Source organism: Armigeres subalbatus, chromosome 1 (genome assembly GCF_024139115.2).
Source record: "Armigeres subalbatus isolate Guangzhou_Male chromosome 1, GZ_Asu_2, whole genome shotgun sequence".
Lineage (NCBI taxonomy): Eukaryota > Metazoa > Arthropoda > Insecta > Diptera > Culicidae > Armigeres > Armigeres subalbatus.
In genome coordinates, this window is record NC_085139.1 from 195,053,728 (window position 1) to 195,075,553 (window position 21,826).

The following is a 21,826-nucleotide window of genomic DNA, read 5'->3' on the forward strand; positions in this document are numbered from 1 at the left end:
TAGATTGGGATGTTAGGTATATGTTATGGTCATATTGACCCAGAAATTTGAATGCTTTAAAAAGAGTCAAATTATAACCGAATTACAAAAGTGCTGTCCAATGAGCAGCTCGAAGTAGCTTGAAGTTGTTCCCACCCCTCTCATGTCCATTTATTTACGAAAAAGAACGAGCAGAACGGGTACAACTTCGAGCTGCTCATTGGACAGCACTAAAGTTTCATATTGTTCTAAAGATAAACTCATAAATTGTATGAGCTGGTAGCAGAGACAATGACCACAGTGAAACGTCTTCCACAGTCATATAAAAGAAGTAAAAAAATTGCTTCATACATTATGTATTTTGATAACCAATTTTAAGTAGATCTCCATGTAAAATGGAAATGTATGGTCCATGAGAGAGTTTCCGACCGTAGCCCGTAGAAGGGGTCGGCTCTTTCGTTATAATTTTCCACCAAATAGATGTTTATGCGCAGTAGCTCTTTATTCATGAGTTTCCATCACATAAATTGCGAAAATTAAAGACCGTCATGAAAATATGATAGACTTAGAACGTTAATATCTCAGCCGTTTCTCGATGGATTTCCAATATTTTTGGACCGTTCGATCGAGCTTTAACCTTCCTAGTGCATTAAAAAAAAGTTACACATTGTGCATTAGCGGGTCAAAAATGACCCCAAATTGAATTCGCTCCCAAAAGTTCATTTTCGAACCGATTCTCAATCTTTTGGAACCAAATTGAAGGTATGGATTCCACGGATGTCGTTACGGACAGATTTTTGCACTTTGGCCATTCTGGTTCCCAGGAATCGATGTTGAAGGAACATAGATTCTTAGGCCAATTTTTGGCGTGATTTCTTGCCTCTCGAAGGGTGATTTTGGAAATGCTCATTAATTTGCGTAGCAATAATTCTATTAGAATGTAGCCATTGTCCATTTCCATGGATCAACACAATTCCTGGTTATTTCACGGTCCGGTGTCCCTCCGGAAGATCCGGAACACCCGTAGAAGTGGTCAATTCATTGAATTCATCCTAGAAGAGCGCGGTTTTTTCCAAAGCTTTTAATTATCGAACGCTGAGTAACAAATGATTGTGGTGACCCATTTTGATGGACCTGCGTGGCCACCGGAGGTCCTCCAGAGGATCCTGAACATTCGGTGAAGTGGTCAATTCATGGAACTCATCCTAGAAGAATGCAGTTTTCACAAAACTTTTGATTATCGTAATTTGAGTAACAAATGATTGTGATTACTCATTTTGCTGGAACTGGGTGACCACCGGAGTTTTCCGGAAGATCCGGAACATCCGTTAAAATGGTCAATTAATGAAACTTATCATATAAGAGCGCGGTTTTTTCCAAAGCTTTTCATTATCGAACTACGAGTAACAAATGATTGTGGTGACCCATTTGGATGGACCTGTATGGCCGAAGGTCCTTCAGAAGATCCGGAACGTCCGTAAAAGTGGTCAATTCATGAAATACATAATAGAAGAGCGCGGTTTTTTCAAAGCTTTTCCTTATAATACTTTGAGTAGCAAATGATTGTGGTGACCTATTTTGTAGGATCTGGGTGGCCACCGGAGCTGCTCCAGAAGAACCGGAACGTCCGTAAAAGGGGTCAATTTATGAAACACATCATAGAAGAGCGCGGTTTTTTCCAAAGCTTTTCCTCATAGTACTTTGAGTAGAAAATGATTGTGGTGACCTATTTTGGTGCATCTGGGTGGCCACCGGAAGTGCTCCAGAAGATCCAGAACGTCCGTATAAATGATCAATTCATGAAACTTATCATAAAAGAGCACGGTTTTTTCTAAAGCTTTTCATTATCGAACTTTAAAAAAAACCTTTCTATTATCGAACTCTGAGCAAGATACGAAGGAATGTCGTGACCCGTTCTTATTTACCAAAGTGACTACCGGAGGTCTTACGGAAGATACGGAACATCGGTTAAAGTGGTTAATTTATGTAATACATACTAGAAGATCCTATTTTTTTAAAAATTTCCTTGTCGTACTCTGAACATGAAATTATTGCCGTGACCTTTTCTCACGGATGTGAGTAGCAACCAAAGGCCCTCCGGAATGTCCGTATCATACGTGAAAGAGATCAATTCATAAAACCCACCTTAGAAATGGCGTGTTTTCCATAGAAGATGAAGCACACTATTCTTCTAAACCATTTTATTTTCCTAATTTTAGAAACAAATTATCGTAACCAATTCGCATGGATTGCCCACTGTCATAGTTTTCCTATTTTCGTATCCTGAGTAATGGATGATCGTTGTAACCCATTCTCAGGAACGTGTGTGGTCACGAATGAAACTCTGCAAGATCAAAAAATCTGTAATTATAGTCAATTCATAAAAATTAAGATGACCCTTTTTTTTTGAAAGGACAATCACATTAACCCAGAAAATAGTTTCAAGTATGGCATAATTTGCTTCCATGATCGATATTCACCATTCACCACGAATTGACCACTTTAACGGATGTTCCAAATCTCTCGGAAGACCTCGGTAGCCACCCAGGTCCTTCAAAAAGGATCATCATAATCATTTATTACTCAGCGTTCGGTGATTCAGCTATTCCATGGTGAGTTTTATGAATTGACCACTTCTACGGATGTTCCAGATCTTCTGGAGGAACTCCGGTGGCCACCATAATTATTTGTTACTCAGTGTACGATAATGAAAAGCTTTGGAAAAACCGCACCCTTTTATGATAAGTTTTATGAATTGGCCATTTTTACGGACGTTCCGGATCCACTGGAGGACCTCCGGTGGCCACCCAGGTTCACCAAATTGGGTCACCACAATCATTTGTTACTCAAAGTACGTTAATGAAAAGCTTTGGAAAAAACGCGCACTTCTAGGATGAATTCCATGAATCTATACCGTCGAAAGACATTTCGTCGAATGACATTTAGTCGAATGACATTTGGTCGAAAGGACATTACGTCGAATGGACGTTTGATCGAAAGGACATTTAGTCGAAAATGATTTTTTAACCCACTAGAGACGTAGGACATTTGATCGAATGACGTTTGGTCGAAAGGACACTACGTCGAATTGACATTTAGTCGAAATCAGTTTTCTGAAAGAATCTTCGTACATTTGGTTATATGACGTTTGGTCGAAAGTGGATTTTCGAATTGATAATCTTGGTACATTTAGTCTAATGACGTTCCGTCGAATGGATATTTGAAAAAAAAGAACTTAAGCCAATAACAATTAAAAAATAAATGATTTATTGCGGTATTCCTAAAAGTCATATAATTATTGTTCCAAGATTGTCCAAAGTATGATGGGCTGATAAAAAGAATAAATTATACGAAAACGGTGAATATTGCGATATTATTCTCGACTGGATATTGACTTCCGCGAACCCCTCTAACCGACTACATTGAATCTATACCATCTGGTCAAAAGAAATGTAGTCGAATGATGTTTCGTCATTACACATGACGCCGAATAGACATTACTACCGTTACACGCATAACTGTCCCATGTACATCGGAAATTCCAGCAAATATGTTACGAATATGCGTGTGATGGCAGATTAGGTCATATGATCATTTGGTCGAAATTAAGTTTTCGGCCAATAACTAACGAATTATTATTGAAAGACCATTTTATACTGAACTAATTATTGTATACATATTGAGTGAAAGAAAGAGTATCAATGAAAAGAATAAAAAACCATTTCCATTCGACCAAATGTCAATCAACGAAATGTTCCAAAGCCGACTGCGATGAAGTATTAGCAAAATAACATTGATATCATTGGTTTTAGACCATGTGCCGAAAACAGAATAGAGGGTACACTGCCGCTAACCGCAAGTCGAGCACATCTGTACATGGAGCCCCATATACAGATGTGCTCGACTTGCGGATAGTAGCAGTATATATTTTGCTACTTCTGAAGGTTTTCAATTTTTCAATAATCCACCAGGTCTCCAGAAGTTTCTGTTAGCTCAGATGAAATATCCTCATTGGCTTCCTTATTCGCTCCTTCAGCTGCTGATTGAAATTCCTCATGTCCACTGAATTCCTCCAACCAGCTTATTCATGTATCTTTTGGATTATTTAACCAGAAATGTCTAAATCTCCTTTCGACTAAATGTCCATTCGACCAAATATCCATTCGACTAAATGTTCATTCGACTAAATGTCCATTCGACCAAACGTCCATTCGACTAAATGTTCCTTCGACCAAATGCCCTTTCGACCAAATGTCATTCAACTAAACGTCATTCGACGAAATGTCATTCGACGAGCTGTCCCAAAGCCGAATTCCATGAATTGACAATTTTTACGGACGTTCCGGATCTTCTGGAGCACCTTCGGTGGCCACCCAGGTCCACCAAAATAGGTCCCCACAATCATTTGTTACTCAAAGTACTATGAGGAAAAGCTTTGGAAAAACCGCACCCTTTTATGATAAGTTTCATGAAATGGCCATTTTTACGGACGTTCCGAATGTACTGGAGAACCTCCGGTGGCCACCCAGGTCCACCATAATGGGTCACCACAATTATTTGTTACTCAAAGTACTATGAGGAAAAGCTTTGGAAAAAACCGCACTTTTTTATAATATGTTTCATGAATTGGTCATGAATTACTCAAAATACGATAATGAAAAGCTTTGGAAAAAAAAGCGCACTTCTAGGATGAGTTCCATGAATTGACAATTTTTACGGACGTTCCGGATCTTCTGGAGCACCTCCGGTGGCCGCCCAGGTCCACCAAAATAGGTCCCCACAATCATTTGTTACTCAAAGTACTATGAGGAAAAGCTTTGGAAAAAACCGCACCCTTTTATGATAAGTTTCATGAAATGGCCATTTTTACGGACGTTCCGGATCTACTGGAGAACCTCCGGTGGCCACCCAGGTCCACCAAAATGGGTCACCACAATAATTTGTTACTCAAAGTACTAAGAGGAAAAGCTTTGGAAAAAACCGCACTTTTTTATAATATGTTTCATGAATTGGTCATGAATTACTCAAAATACGATAATGAAAAGCTTTGGAAAAAAAAGCGCACTTCTAGGATGAGTTCCATGAATTGACAATTTTTACGGACGTTCCGGATCTTCTGGAGCACCTCCGGTGGCCGCCCAGGTCCACCAAAATAGGTCCCCACAATCATTTGTTACTCAAAATACTATGAGGAAAAGCTATGGAAAAAAACCGCATCCTTTTATGATAAGTTTCATGAGTTGGCCATTTTTACGGACGTTCCGGATCTTCTGGAGCACATCCGGTGGACGCCCAGATCCAGCAAAATAGGTCCCCACAATCATTTGTTACTCAAAGTACTATGAGGAAAATCTTTGGAAAAAACCGCACCCTTTATGATAAGTTTCATGAATTGGTAATTTTTACGGACGTTCCGGATCTACTGGAGGACTTCCGGTGGCCACCCAGGTCCACCAAATTGGGTCACCACAATCATTTGTTACTCAAAGTACGATAATGAAAAGCTTTGGAAAAAAAAGCGCACTTCTAGGATGAGTTCTATGAATTGACCTTTTTTACGGATGTTCCGGATCTTCTAAAGGAACTCCGGTGGCCACTCAGGTCTATCACAATGGATCACCACAATCATTTGTTACTCAAAGTACGATAATGAAAAGCTTTGGAAAAAAAGCGCATTTCTAGGATGAGTTCCATGGATTGAAAATTTTCACAGACGTTCCGGATCTTCTGGAGCACACCCGGTGGACGCCCAGATCCAGCAAAATAGGTCACCACAATAATTTGTTACTCAAAGTACTATGAGGAAAAGCTTTGGAAAAAACCGCACCCTTTTATAATAAGTTTCATGAATTGGCAATTTTTACGAACGTTCCGAATCTTCTGGAGCACCTCCGGTGGCCACCCAGGTCCACCAAAATAGGTCCTCACAATCATTTGTTACTCAAAGTACTATGAGGAAAAGCTTTGGAAAAAAACGCATCCTTTTATGATAAGTTTCATGAATTGGCCATTTTTACGGACGTTCCGGATCTACTAGAGGACCTCCGGTGGCCACCCAGGTCCACCAAATTGGGTCACCACAATCATTTGCTACTTAAAGTACTATAAGGAAAAGCTTTGGAAAAAGCCGCACCCTTTTATGATAAGTTTCATGAATAGGCCATTTTTACGGACGTTCCGGGTCTATTGGAGGACCTCCGGTGGCCACCCAGGTCCACCAAATTGGGTCACCACAATAATTTGTTACTCAAAGTACGATAATGAAAAGCTTTGGAAAAAAACGCGCACTTCTAGGATGAGTTCTATGAATTGACAATTTTTACGGATGTTCCGGATCTTCTAAAGGAACTCCGGTGGCCACTCAGGTCTATCACAATGGGTCATCACAATCATTTGTTACTCAGAGTTCGATAATTAAAAGCTTTGGAAAAAACCGCGCTCTTCTAGGATGAATTCAATGAATTGACCACTTCTACGGGTGTTCCGGATCTTCCGGAGGGACACCGGACCGTGAAATAACCAGGAATTGTGTTGATCCATGGAAATGGACAATGGCTACATTCTAATAGAATTATTGCTACGCAAATTAATGAGCATTTCCAAAATCACCCTTCGAGAGGCAAAAAATCACGCCAAAAATTGGCCTAAGAATCTATGTTACTTCAACATCGATTCCTGGGAACTAGAATGGCCAAAGTGCAAAAATCTGTCCGTAACGACATCCGTGGAATCCATACCTTCAATTTGGTTCCAAAAGATTGAGAATCGGTTCGAAAAAGAACTTTTGGGAGCGAATTCAATTTGGGGTCATTTTTGACCCGCTAATGCACAATGTGTCACTTTTTTTGTTGTGGCGTTCCTAGAGGTCGCTGATAGCTGGTTATCACCCCAAAATTTTCATTTCCAAAAGTTAGGAAAAGTCAGAAAATTTCAACGCCCTATCTCATTTGATTACAAAGCTACAACTTTTTTAAATCATCTCTGGGCCAAAATAGACCCCAATGCACTAGGAAGGTTAATGTATTGTTCTGAAAATCCAGATTTTCAACTATTTATTATTGAAAATCGGGAAACAGTTTAGAAATTGTAAAACAACCAATCCCGTGTATGCACCGCAAGCACAGACATCAAAATAAAGCAACTTCCGGGTTTGGATCTAATCCTCAGTTCGAACAAAATTTCACGCAGGGGGGAGCAGCGGAGTGGACACAGCATGAAAGCGCTGGTAGCATTTTCTACGGAAAACCATCACATTGGCGGTGATCGTCATTCAACTTCAACGAACCAGCATTTTATGTAAAGAAAGGGTTGGTTACAAAAATGGCGTCTGTTGCGATCCTGCGATGGTGGCGATGCTGAAAATTTATTCCAAGTGGTAGCGTCTTACCGAAACCTCATCGAGGGGCCGTCGGACAATGAAATTTCAACGCAAGGTTGCGCTAAGCGTTTGGTTGCAGTTAGTTATTGGAAAACCGCATTGGGGAAAGAAAATTGATTTTTCTCAGGACCAGCATTTTCTGAACAGAAAGGGCTAATTGCAAAAATGGATTATATTCAAGTGGCATCGCCGTGATAGCTTTGTTGCTGTTAGTGATTTCATCCATTCGAACAAATTTATTGCCTCATCACCCTCCGACGCGCGCCTGTAAATTTGCTATCGAACGCAACTCTTTTTCGTCGCCAAATGATTAAGTTTTGCACTTTGAAGAAAATTAATCTCTGATCAACCTTGTATAAACCGCAAAAAACCGGACCGGAAAAAATTGATTCCATTTCCAATGACTAACAGAAATAAAACCAAATAATCTTGCCAGAACAGTTCACTTTCTGCCGACAATAGCCAAATCGATACAGACGCTACTTTGGAGAAAAAATTCTACAGCAGCCACCCACCGGCGACCGTTGCTCAGATCAACGGACGTTAAGCGATTATGTTTTGTACCATGAAGTACCCTAATTTCGCGCACTTAAGATCTGACAAAGTTAAAACGTTCATTAAAAAACATGTAGTGGCCTTTCGGAAACATTTGCTACTGCATCACGTAGTAGAAGGATTCTAGGTTCTCAAAAAATCTTACTTGCAAATTTTGCTGCTATTTAAAAAAAATTGGAGTATGACTCCGAGACCGTTGTATGCTCCTTATTTCGCGCAAGAAAATAGGATAGTTCCTAATTTCGCGCAAAAGTGTTCCTAATTTCGCTCATGTTTGGAATTGAATATCGTTATTGGTTTGATGAAACATAATCAATTAACCAATAGAAGCATGCATCCATTGTTCAAAATATGCAGATAACGGTATCAGACAGCCATCAGTGACCCAGTCTTTAGACGAAATGGTATGTGCCTATATTTCGACCCTGGAGCTTTGCTTAGATTTTACTTCATGCATTTTAGTTGACACAAGTCATAATTCCTAAAATATCGTTTGCTTCTGAAATATAAACCATATTTTAAGAAAAAAGGCATTGTATGAGCAATGTTTAGCTGGTGTATAAAAAAAGTTTAAATTTTCGAGACGTCATGAAAGAAAGTCTTAAATTCCGCTATCTCTTACATAGGACATCTTCAAGTTTTATTCAAGACATCTTCAATATTATATACATTATCGAAAAAGCTGCTGTATTTTTATATTAAGTTTAGCATCATTTTACACATCGCACATTTTAGCATCATTTTACACATCGGATTTTGTAGCTATTGTAGGCACTGATCTATAAGATTTTTCAAGTCAACATTAGTCGATGTCGATGGTTATCCGCCTGAAAATTAGATAAAAAGCGTATGGGAATGAACTTTTCGGGTTCTATTCAGTGTAAAACTGTCCTGTGTATTATATTGCTTTTGTCCTGTGTATTATATTGCAACATTCTAGCAAATGAAACTACGCAATAACAATAAACGAAATTAGGTACCATAATTACTCTCATATACCTAATTTCGCTCACAAAGCGAAAGTCTAAATAAACACAAAATACATAAAATTTTACACTTTTCAATAGTAATGACGAATAAACATATCCAACAGAGCATAATGGATACAAATATTTCCAAAAAGTAGCCAGTTTTGTACAGTAAAATCATTTGTTTACTTGGGTCATGTTCTTCGTCGCTGTGCTAAGCACAAGCAAATATGGCGGTCGATGGGAGGATCAAAGTGAAATAATTTTATTTGGTGTACTAAAACAAGTTTGTTTTTTAAATTTTTTCGTGAAAAACATTCAACAACAATAATATTTCGTAATCCTCCAGATTTTTCAATTTTAACTGGTACCTAAAAATTGAAAAAAATAAATGATTTTATAATGCGTGAAGTTAGGGCGCGCGCAAAATTAGGGCACATCACGGTACAATGAAGAAATTTCATCTTGGGTGAACAAAACGTATTTTGAATTATTAACAGCTCATAACCAAATTAAGAATCCTGCGAGAAAATTTCATAGGCTGCTTTGAATTTCCAATCTCTTCCATGTTTCGGGATAGCTCTATTTAGAATCCCGATCAAACGGCTCGCGCGCGCCGGGAAGCAGTTTTCTCGTATCTATGACTTAATCCCATTAGCCCCACCCCTTTGTTAATCGTTATGAGTGCACATCATTTACACCCATATCAGATCACAAAGCGCTGGGCTAACGGGCTTACTTTATTGAATACAAGAAAGCTGCTTTCCGGCGTGCGCGAGCCATTTTGATCCGAATTCCGCAGAGAGCGAAGTCGAACAAGATTTCATGCAGAGCGGTGACAGCAGCACGAAGGTGCTGGTAGCAGTTTCGATAGCAAACCATCGCATTGATGCTGGCCTCTGATGCGAACCCACGCAACCAGTGACAATAACAACACGAAGTGAAATTCCAACGCAAGGTTTCATCAAGCGTTAAATTGCAGTTAGTTATTGGAAAGCGACATTGTGGAAAGAAATTTGTTTCTTCTCAGGACCAGCATTTTATGAAAAGAAAGGGTTGATTTGCAAAAATAGACTGTTTCGGTGACATCGGCGTTTGGCATAGTAGCTTGGTTGTTGTGAGTGATTCCATCCATTCAAACAAATGTATTGCATCATCTCCCTCCGACGAGCGCTTGTGATTCTGCTCCCGAGGGGTAGCTTTCTGTCATCGCCAAACTATTTATTTTGCGGTTTGATGAAAATTCTTTGATCTCGAATCAACCTTCCCTTGTGTTAAATAATGGTCATGTAAAAAGCATGAGGGCAGCAGGGACTATGTCCAAGGGCTTGACGATCCCTCCTCAGGCCATCTGCGAGTTGTGAGGCTTGCCTATGAGGATATGGTGGGGTTTGACAGTGGGCCCTGCTAAACTCATATAAAAAGCTGCATGTATCCGCAAGTAGGCCCCACCAAAGCGACCGTGTGCCGCTCAAAGCGCACAAGCCCAAGTCCTGGTGTCAGGTGGGACACCATACAGACCTGACACGACGGCCCTCCGACGAGACAGGAGGTTTGCGCAGATAATACGACTCGATATAATCGGCAAAGACCTAGGCGACGAATAAAGGATCACGATTGAAAGCTTGGAACATGGAACTACAAGTCGCTAGGTTTCGCAGGCTGCGACAGGATGATCTACGATGAATGACATCCCCGCAACTTCGACGTCGTGGCGCTGCAGGAGATTTGCTGGACAGGACAGAAAGTGTGGAAAAGCGGGCATCGAGCGGCTACCTTCTACCAAAGCTGTGGCACCACCAACGAGCTGGGAATCGGCTTAATAGTGCTGGGTAAGATGCGCGAACGTGTGGTTGAGTGGTAGCTAATCAACGCAAGCTGAGGATAAAATGCCGTTTCTTCAACTATAGCATCATTAACGTACACTGCCCACACGAAGGGAGACCCTACGACGCGACGAGAAAGAAGCGTTCTACGCACAGCTGGAGCAGACATACGAAGGATGCCCACTGCGGGACGTCAAAATCGTCATCGGCGACATGAACGCACAGGTAGGAAGGGAGCCCAAGTAGCACAAGCAACATCTTCCCAAAAGCACCTTGTTTCTATTCAGTTTCATTGAAGGCATTGGAAAACCATCAAAGCACGAAAAAGTTGCATCAAGATGTCAAAAACGTTCGAATTGTGATCAATGTTTCATTAAAATGGCAATGCAGTATGTGTTTGACATTTGGAAACAAACAAACCAAGAATACTGCACTTTATGTTGCAAACACGAAACAAAATCATTAAGTTGCATATTTTTTACCATGTAATCTCAATGCGTCTTTCAAAATTTAATTGTTTGTTTAAATTAAATTGCAGATAAGTTGAATGTGTCTTCATGTTTAATTTAGCATCGTTCAACATTTTGACAACTCACTTTTTTTCCTGTGATGGTGCAATCAAGTAACATGAAACCCGAGTACAAAACTTCATAATCGTATGGTTTTTATTGTGAGTCAACATGCAGTCCCTTCGAAGTGTTGAATAGTGTTGTGGTAGAGTGTAGGACTATCAATCACAAGATCCATGAATCGAATCCAGTTTTATATTTTAATTTTATTTTTTTTCCGCTGTAGTATTTTGCAACATTATTGCAATTTTACTGCAATCGAAGGATGTTTCCGAAGGCTCCACCTCTTGCGCTTTTTAGATTGCAAGAGAGTTATATTTGATGGCACATACGCAAAGATTGTTTCTTTCCGAATAGTTGCAACACAGTGAAATGTTCAGTAGTGAAACAATTTGTGCTGCTTGGGAGGAAATGTATATACCGGTCATCGGACCAGATAGTCTTCACGCCGTGTCGAATGATAACGGCCAACGATGCATAAACTTCGCAGCCTCCCGCGGAATGTTAGTCCGAAGCACCTTTTACCCAGCAAAAATATCCACAAAGCCACATGGAGATCACCTAACCAAGAAACGGAAAACCAAATCGACCACGTACTAATCGACGGTAAATTCTTCTCCGACATCACGAACGTCCGCACTTACCGCAGTGCGAATATTGAATCCTCATTGCAGTATGCCTGCGCTCAAACCTCTCGACAAGCTTCGTAGTCATAGGCTTAATATTGGGCGGCTACAAATTATGCGGCTACACGACGGTAGATATAACGTATTTCTTATTTTCATTTGTAACTAAATTTATTTATCGCTCAAATGTTGACATTGCACACAGCAATGCCTATTGAGTGGGCGAGACCTATTGCATTCAAAGATCATGCCCGGCTAAGCAACTTGTACTGGTTCATAAGGTACTCGTGCAGTCAATGGGACACGGTTAATAAAATACTAGCATAACATATGCATTGTTACAAATATATTCTTTACGAGTGCTCATTCTTACACTACTTAAAACTAAGGTACCTTGTTGACATGACTGATGCTCTGCTGTACTGCTGTTGATGAACGGGGCCCCGTTGAGAGTTCTCCGCATACGTGCGAAGGGGTTTCAGCATGCAGGAATGCGTTCGATAACGCGATCTTTCAGAACGCCACTTTGTGGCTAATCACTCGCTCGGCTCCGTGCCGTAACTACGATGACTTGCTTACGTTTCTCCTATTTGTCCTCGTTGTCACCGTCTGACGAAATAGGACGCTGGAATGTCGATCCTGCACGCGTGCCACTCCACGTCGATCTACTGCCCGCTGCCTCGAACGACGTGGGGGCGTTGTTTGCCTTCTCCTACTGTTCTCGCGTGGACCGCTATACGTCGATCTACTGACCGATGCCTCGAACGACGTGAGGGCACTGTTTACTTCAAATCCGATGCCAGTACGGTAGAAAATGTCTATTAAAGAAGCCTTCTTTTTAGAAGGCTTCTTTGGGTGTTGTTGATGGTGATGACTTTATGTGTCCTACCTCGACCGTTTTAAAGCAATCCTCGCGCTTTTGTTTCCTGCAGCCTTTTCTGATTGGAATTCACTTTCGCGTTTCCATACGGTGGAAGAATCCGATTTCTTTGACGCTTGTTTCCAACGTGGAGGAACACTTGCTAGGCCAGCGTTTTTCTGTCTTCGGCCAGATTCCGTTCGTTTGGGGTTTTTGTTTCCACCCGTTTCTTGTTCGCGAAACTTGATCGGTGCAGAGGTGTACTGCCGCGAAGATGCCTACCGTACTGACTGACTGACTTTCAACCGGAAACCAACCGTGTCATTTTTGTGGTGGCATGTTGGTGTTAGCCTTCATTTCAAGAAAATTACTTCCTCGAAATCATTTCCAAGCGATATCGGTAGGCTTTGCCTCTGGAGCAGTGTGTTTGTAGCATCGTATACACGGAGAGAGCTTGTAAATCATTCATTATCGGTACTTTGTCGATGTAGTCCGTAACATAGACTAGCCTAAGGATACACGCAGCAGCTGGAATTGGCACTCTTGAAGATGGCTGGAGAGATATTCGATCCGCCATTGGTAGCACCGCAACCGCTGCACTTGGTACGGTGCCCCCGGGTCAGAGAAACGACTGGTACACCGCACGAGGGCGAACGAGGCACGATATAAACGAGCGCGGAACAGACAAAAATCGATTTTCCGGAGGAAAAAGCGCCAGCAAGAAGATCGAGACCGTGAAGAGACGGAGGAACTGTACCGCGCTAATAACACATGAATGTTCTATGAGAAGTTGAACCTGATATGTATAAGGACATAAACGGGAACTTTCTTACGAACGAGCGTGACGTGATCCAAATGTGGCGGCAGCACTACGAAGAACTCCTGAATGGCGATGTGGCAGACGAAGATGGCGGTATGGTGATGAACCTGGGAAAATGCGCGCAGGACATAATTTTACCGGCTCGCAATCCATTTCTCAAGCCAACACTTCCAGATGTGTATAGTACACGTTCACATTAGAGGAGCGTGAGTATTTAGAATGTCTGGCGGCTGTACACATTCTTCATCAGCAACTATACTGATCAAGTGAGGTTGTGTAAGCTATTTGCCAGTCGGTCGTCAAGCTCAGACCCATAATAATAGACCATATTTTGTTTGATTTCCTATTCAGGGTTGCCTGACTAGTAGGTTGGATAGCAACAGAGTAACAAATTGAAAACGTGAGTTTTTTTTGCTTGTTAGAATTTTGTACAGGGAAAGTAAATTGAATTGTATGATACTAATTTATTATAGGTATAATATTATTTTGTGGCGAGAATCTCAAAACCAGCATAGAAAAACTGTATAATTACCAAATACCGTGTAAAAAACACGTGAAAAAACGCATCAAAATCGAAAACAGCATAAGGCATACTACCATGGGCTGGACACTTAGTGGAATAATCCAATGTTGACCAATATTCTAAGTAGTAGAGATTTAGTTAAAATAAAATGAATAAATATTGCTTTTCCTAAGAGTATTATTGAGGTTTCTAAGCACTGCATTGTATTTTCGTGTGATAAGGTTTATTAAGAACATTAAAATGAATTGTGAGCCTAATTTGAAGCCAGAACATTTTGGGTTGAAAAATGCGTTCGAATGTTGCAATGTTCAGCATAAAAGGGAAAGCTTACTCATAATGCTCAGCAGTTTGTAGGTAGGGGTCGAAAATTCTGACAAAAGTCATTTTGCGCGCAAAAATAATCATTCAATCCTTAGCATTGTGGCTAAGAAAGCGAAAAATTGACGCATTAGGAGTATGAACTTCATATATTTTACTCGGATACGTTAATTCTTCATCAATAATATGCTTTTTATATATGCATAAAAAAGAGCAAATAAAGCCATCTAGCTTGATTCTTTAACAATTTTTTGGCGAAAATAAGTTTTATAGGGTCGTGGGATCAAAGCCCACCGAGGGGGTGGTTACTCTCCAATAACTTTTCCGAACTAAATCTATCACATGTTGTGCATATGCATAATCGAGTTTCAGACAAAGTAAGTTTTATGAGTCATTTGATATGAAAGTGCGCCAAGTTGGGACCTGCGTAAAATATGGTGCTTCCACGGTACTCGTAATGTTTAGGCGTGATCTACAGTGATGTAGTCCCGTAAAAAGGATACCGCTGGCCTAATTTCGTCAGGGCCAATTAAAGATGGTTCAAATGTTTACAGAAATAATTTTGAAAAATCCTCGATAAATTCCTAGAGTATTAGGTAATTGCAAACACGTCATCTTGCTAATCAACGTACGATTCAGTATATCGGAATCGGACTATTATTCTACTACTTTATTTACTAGAAGAGCACTAAGGCATAAATATTTAAACACAGTTTTGAAGAAAAATGTATAAAAATCTATTTTTTATAGGAAGTTCTTTCGCTCAATTTTTAATACCTTATTTCCAGTGGATATAGTTCTGGGAATTCATAAATAATAATTTTTCATAGATTTTTTGTTTTAATATTGTCAGCACCTTATTTTCGTTATTGACATGTCTTGTAAGATTGTCGCTACAGCCTTTTTTGGGCAATTCGACACACTTGTCAAAGTATCTATTACTATATATTCTGGAACTATTTGTAATCCTCATTCCAATCATGTAGGATAGCATATTTAGACACAATCACCATTGATATGTTACGAAACAAGTATAATTAAAAATTAGTAGCAATAATATAGAATACGATAAGTATAAATAGAATAACGAAGAGAAAGAATAGCTTAGATAGTTCCAAAAACGAGACAAAAGTTAAACAACTTCGAATTGGCCAATCTTACCTTGCTGTTTGCGAACAGAAGTCCTACACCTTCCAAACATATTTGCATCAGCCCTCCTTCGCCGCTATTTAAATCCTGCACAGGAAATTCCCCACCTAACTCTGGGCCCTGACCGGTGCATCCATTACGTTCCATAGCTTCCTTAATGGCCACGTATAACTCTTTGCACTACAATACAACAACGATTAGTGGATCTACGTATCAATTTTCCATAAACTCAATCTACGTACCTTTCTGGTATAGTATTTGTGCAACTGTGTTTGACCACCGTTCCGGCGCCAGAGGCAAAGAACGCGCGTCTTCGGTGAGTATGTCATATTAACCAAACGCTCGAACCACCACCGCTCGACAATCGATCCGTTGACCGATCGTAGCACCAATCCATCGTCGCGGACTTCCATGAACCTCAGTGGACCGGTTGCATCAACACCATGATGCACGGTGAAACTCTGTCGGTGCAGTAATCGCGATCCCAGGGGTTTAAGGTCAATGTCGTTGCCGTGCTGTAAAAAAAAAAGATGGACGTTTATGAACGGGAAATTTGGATGAAGGCGTTACGTCAAATTACCAAATTGTTTATTTGATCGAGCAAAAGGTTGACCTCTTGGGCATAGATAAATCCTATATGACTTTTGCCGAGCAATCGTCGAATCTTCCGTTTGATCTCCAATTTATTGCAGTTCAGCATCACCAATATTGCAGTCAGATTATACAACATGGTAGATAAAAGGCGATCTTCATCATGCTCCAGCCGTTTCCGTTCGGAATCCGAAAGCGACTTGTAGCGTTCCATCATCTCACCAGGGCCTTGATCCATCCCGATCATGTCCCGTTCTTGGCTGACTGCATCCAGGAAGGCATCCTCCCAAAATTGCATCTGGTCCCAAACGGTTGAGCGTTCCTTCCCGAGCAGTCCTTCGAAAAGGTAAACTCGTGGAGCATCGGGAGAAGGCGAGTTCGATGTCGGAATCAGGCTACCACCGGTGTAGCGGAAACCAGCACTGAGCGATGACTTTCCGGTAAACAAACCACCTGCCATCTTTTTGGCGTCTTTAAGCGTTGATGACCCCTTTGGATGCTTTGAAAAGAAATTGGAAACAGTTAGAAAGCGACTTTACGAGTAAAATTACAGTAAAAGGAAACAAAGTAGTTACAGCTTGTTTAGAAAGCGTTGGGTCGAATATTATACCGTTGCACTAAATGTTTCAAGCAAAAAATGTCTACCGACTGAAATAAGCCTGTTCACATATCCAGATGTCAGCAAGGCTCATTCCACTACATTGACTGCCTGTGCCGGCCAGAGCACACATAGCACTTACTTTCTCGTACTCCGTATCGGAGACAGTCGACCGGCAAGAGATCGACGGTATCAACGGTCCACCGGATTGTTGCTGTGGTAGCACATCGCTGGCCACGGACAGCGCACCGGATGATCCGTGAACTCCACCGCCAGGCTGCTCAGGAGCACAATTTCAACGGTTGACGGTGGTTGATAGGTTGCGCAGTTGTGAAACAGGGTAAGAAACACAAACATTCAAGAAAACACACATTTACAACTGGAGGTTACAAACTAATACGGGACGGGGTTTTAATGATTTGTGGAACAGAAGAGATCTCAATAATGGAATATGTGGCTCGAAACTACTAACAGTTACATGAAGCTTAATTTTGACTTGTACAACTCAAACTCAAAACGCTTTTCACAGAAAGTGTTATAGATAGAAGCGCTAGTCAGTTATCAACGCTTAACATACCTCAGAGTCGAAAGACGTCAATTTGCTGAGTAACATATTTCGCTTTTGTGTTAACATATCCTTGAACATCTCGGTCGTTGATTGATTCTCGTTGTCATTCTCAGACGGTCGACGCGATATCACAGGTTCATTCAGTACGGAAGAATTTTTGCGGGAGCCTACAACCGAATTCCAGTCGCCCGGCTCTGAAGGACTGGGTGGTGAACGAAGGTTCTCTCTACTTCCCATAGGACTCATGGACTGTGTGTATCGAATGTTTCAATTAGTAGACAAGCTTGTTCTTAAATGTGTTCGACATCTTACCCGACTTGAAAGTAAACTGGCTGATAGATCTGTAGTATTGTCCGAAAGATCTTTGCTCCAGTAGTGCGTGTGCGCGATCTCCATCATTTGAAATACGGACGCCATACCGCCGAGCCCAAAATTGGAAACCGTATTCTCCAACCCATGCGTTATCGCCAGTAAGCACTTGAGAGTTCCCTTGTAAATTGGTTTTGATATACACTAGTGGGCAAAAAAGATAGAAACTTGATTAGTACAGCTACAACTTTTATCGGTTCTACTACTTTTCCTTTATATCTCGTTTTCTTTAATTCATAATAATTCCCTAAAATATCCGTTTTCTAATCAACAGTTCCCTTAGAAAAGGGTGATTCGACCTATCCTTGTGATAGGGACAAGACTTGAAATATGCCTTAGAAAAGTGGATACTACTTCAATAGTTAAATTGTATTATGATTTTCATGGGTAGCTGTTGCTCCTGCAACAGGTAAAATAACATAGCTTGTAGCGACGACCTTCGCCATAGCGCACAACTTCAACGTGAAGAGTGAATGTAAAACCACAACGAACTAAATGAAAAGTATGTTGTTGAATTGCCTACTTAATAGTTAAAGGTTACAAAATCGTAACTCGTTGGAAATATTGAAAGTAATTTGTAATGGTAAAATTATCATAAAAGTAAGATGAATTCGCCGTACTAAGTGAAAAATCGTGAACTTATTCTAAATTTAGCCTAGAGAACAACGTAACGTAATTGAGGGAAATCCGACGACTCACTTCTAGTGCCGAATCGATCAGAATACCAAATTTATGAATAAAAATAATTCAACATTTATTAGAGTTGACGAACTGATTGTTAATTAATAAAAAGTTGAATATCTAAACAAGGAAATAGCTAAGCTTATCTTGGCTAAGACTGACTGTGCTTGTCTGACTGTTAGAACGATCTAAATGAATAAAGGTTGGTATTTACTAAATACATACAGCTCCAGTCAGTTGTGAAAGGAGAGGAATGTCAGTATGTAGTTATTGTTGCTATTAGAAATCGAGAAAACCGCTACATCCCCACAATACCACGGAAAGCAAATTTCGTGATTGTATAACATTTCACCGAAAACTATTTCGCGGAATTCATTTTCGCGGTTGAACATTTCGCGGAATAACATTTGGCGGTTTGTAACTTTTCGCGGTACGACATTCGGCGGGTTGTACCTTTTCGCCGAATGACTTTTGGCGGAATGTACCATTTCGCGGAATGCACCATTTCGCGGAATATTAGTAATAATAGCTTAGTGTTCATTCAGCACTTCCACAATTATTACCTAAAAGGATTCTAAGCCTAGTTACATTTTTTTTGCATTCGTAACACGATATTAAGACGTTGAGACTTTTATGCCTAAAAAGTCGTCAAGTTTTTTTTTACCGATAAATTTCCTAGACCTTTGAACCCAGAAGTTGAACCCAGCCTCCTAGTCTATGCTGAAGTCTTGCTTGGCAGCCACGCATCTTCCCGCAAGCTAAAGAAGGCCTCTCAGAATATGTACAAGTAATTTTTGAAATTTCAATTGCCCCTTACAAAGCCTTCATTATATCTGGCAGACGGACTCCTCTCTTTACTTTGTTACGAATAGAAATTTTTATGAAAAATCCTCTTTTTGTTCCTTTCGCCTTATACCGAGTAAACGTATTCATTTGAACATGGAATTATATCCTCTTTTCGCTTTGTACCGGGCAGAGCAATCATTTAAAGAAGACATTACCCCTTCCTTCAAGTTATACCAGGCAGACGCATCCTTTTATAGAAGCATTGCCCTTCCTTCGCCTACCTGGCAGATGCGTCCTTTCGCCTTATATCAGGCAGACGCATTCATTCTAAGAAGGCATTAAACCTTTCTTTGCCTTATGTAGAGCAGACGCGTTTTTTAAAAGAACGCTTTATCTCCTCCTTTCGCCTTCTACTGGGCAGGCGCTTCCATTTAAAGAAGGCATTACCCCTTTTTTCGCATTATGCCGGGCAGACGCATCAATTTAAATAAAGCATTACACTTCTCTTCACCTTATACCGGACACACGCGTTCTTTTAAAGAAGGCATTATCAACTTTTTTCACCGTAAACCGGGCAGATGCATCCATTTAAAGAAGGCGTTACCCCTCCCTTCGCCTTAAACCGGGCAAACGCGTGCTTTTAAAGAAGGCATTATCTACTCATTTTGCCTTATATCAGACGCATCTATTTAAATAAGGTATTACCCCTCCATTCTCCTTATACCGAGAAGACGCGTTCTTTTAAATAAGGCATCGCCCTATACCGGACAGATGCATTCATTTTAAGAAGGCATTACCCATCCCTTCGCCTTAAATCGGGCAGACGCGTTCTTCTAAAGAAGGCATTATCAACTCCTTTCGCCTTATACCGGGCAGATGCATCCATTCAAAGAAGGCGTTACCCTCCTTTCGCCTTAAACCGGACAGACGCTTTCTTTTGAAGAAAGCATTATCAACTACCTTCGCCCAAATAAAAAATAGGATCACTACAAGCCAGCACGGATTCTTTAAAGGTCGGTCGACAGCTACAAACTTACTGGAATTTGTGAATTATTCTCTTGAAGCCATGGACAGAGGAAATCACGTTGAAGTTTTATATACGGATTTTAGTAAAGCGTTCGATAAAGTTAATATACCAATGCTTCTCTTTAAACTGCAAAAAATGGGAATCCAGCCTGGACTCCTTAAATGGCTTGAAGCATATCTGACCAGTCGCAATCAAATAGTTAGGTTCAAAGGAAAGCAATCTGTAGCTTTTCATACCACATCGGGAGTCCCGCAAGGCTCTCCTTTAAATCCGCTACTGTTTATTTTGTTTGTAAACGACTTGTCCTTCATTCTAAAACATCTAAAAGTATTGATTTACGCTGACGATATGAAACTTTTTATTGAGATCAAAGACGCTGAAGACATGAACACATTCAAACACGAGATCCAGATATTTCATAACTGGTGTATAAAAAGTTTGTTACAGCTCAATATAAAGAAATGCAACTTAATTACTATAAGCAGAAAACGAAGTATTCCAAATATGACAATCACTTTAGGTAGCCAAAAGGTAACAAGATGTGATAGAGTTAGGGATCCTGGCATAATTATAGACTCTAAGCTTACGTTCATTGACCATTATAATACTATTATAAACAAAGCTAATAATATGTTAAGATTCATAAAAAGGTTTGGCTACAACTTCCACGATCCATACACTATAAAAACATTATATATTGCTTATGTCAGATCGATACTTGAATATTGCAGCATAGTTTGGTCACCTTACACAGTCACGCATGACACAAGAATTGAGTCGGTACAAAAGCAATTTTTATTATATGCACTACGCAAGTTGGGGTGGACTCAACTTCCACTCCCGTCTTATAAAGCACGATGCATGCTAATTAGTATACAAACATTGAAGGAACGACGGGAATATGCGATGCTATCTTTCATTAATGATGTTATCTCGAACAAGGTCGACTCAGAGGCAATATTATCTAAATTAAATTTTTATATCCCACAAAGACCTTTGCGAAATCGAACTTTATTTGCCTGTAGTAGTCATCGTACAAACTATGCGAAATTCGGACACATAAATCAAATGATGGCTGCTTATAATAAACATTGGAATGCTATTGATTTCAATACATCTAAGACTAAATTGAAACAATACTTGCGTACTCAGTAAATGCTTGGTGTGTATAATTTTCATATCGGATAAAAGTGTTTAGTAATTTTAAGTAACGGAGAACTATATTATAAGACTAAATCTGTATCAAACGGTCTACAAACATGATTGACGACAATAAACAAACAAACAAATAAACAAACAAACAAGCCTTATACCGGGCAGACGCATCCAATTAAATAAGGTATTACTCCTCCATTCGCCTTATACCGAGAAGACGCGTTCTTTTAAATAAAGCATTATCATCTCCTTTCGCCTTATACCGTGCAGCTGCATCCATTTTAAGAAGGCGTTACTCCTTCCTTCGCCTTATACCGGGCAGACGCGTGCTTTTAAAGAAGACATTATCAACTCCTTTCGCCTTATACCGGTCAGACGCATCCATTCAAAGTGAACATTATCTTTTCCCTTTGCTTCTTACCGGGCAGACGCGTTAATTCATAGAAGGGACTACTTTCTTTTCTTTATACCGAGCCAACGT

At 40.2% G+C, this 21,826-nt stretch overlaps 1 protein-coding gene across 8 annotated transcripts in view; it reads right to left on the reverse strand.

Annotated features, from left to right (window-relative positions):
* The window catches only part of LOC134205646 (MAP kinase-activating death domain protein), a 129,609-nt gene that overhangs the window by 35,528 nt on the left and 72,255 nt on the right, over positions 1-21,826 (reverse strand). For 7 of the 8 annotated variants that reach the window (XR_009978167.1, XM_062681096.1, XM_062681097.1 and 4 more), the window contains 6 exons: positions 17,640-17,840; positions 17,337-17,576; positions 16,902-17,036; positions 16,151-16,660; positions 15,813-16,085; positions 15,583-15,750 (listed from right to left, as the gene is read on the reverse strand). Coding sequence is in view for 7 of the 8 variants with exons in the window: in XM_062681096.1 (XP_062537080.1) it covers positions 15,583-15,750; positions 15,813-16,085; positions 16,151-16,660; positions 16,902-17,036; positions 17,337-17,576; positions 17,640-17,840 (1,527 nt within the window). In the remaining variant the exon portion in view is untranslated. The remainder of the gene's footprint in view (positions 1-15,582; positions 15,751-15,812; positions 16,086-16,150; positions 16,661-16,901; positions 17,037-17,336; positions 17,577-17,639; positions 17,841-21,826) is intronic. The other variant, XM_062681100.1, reaches the window with a different exon arrangement.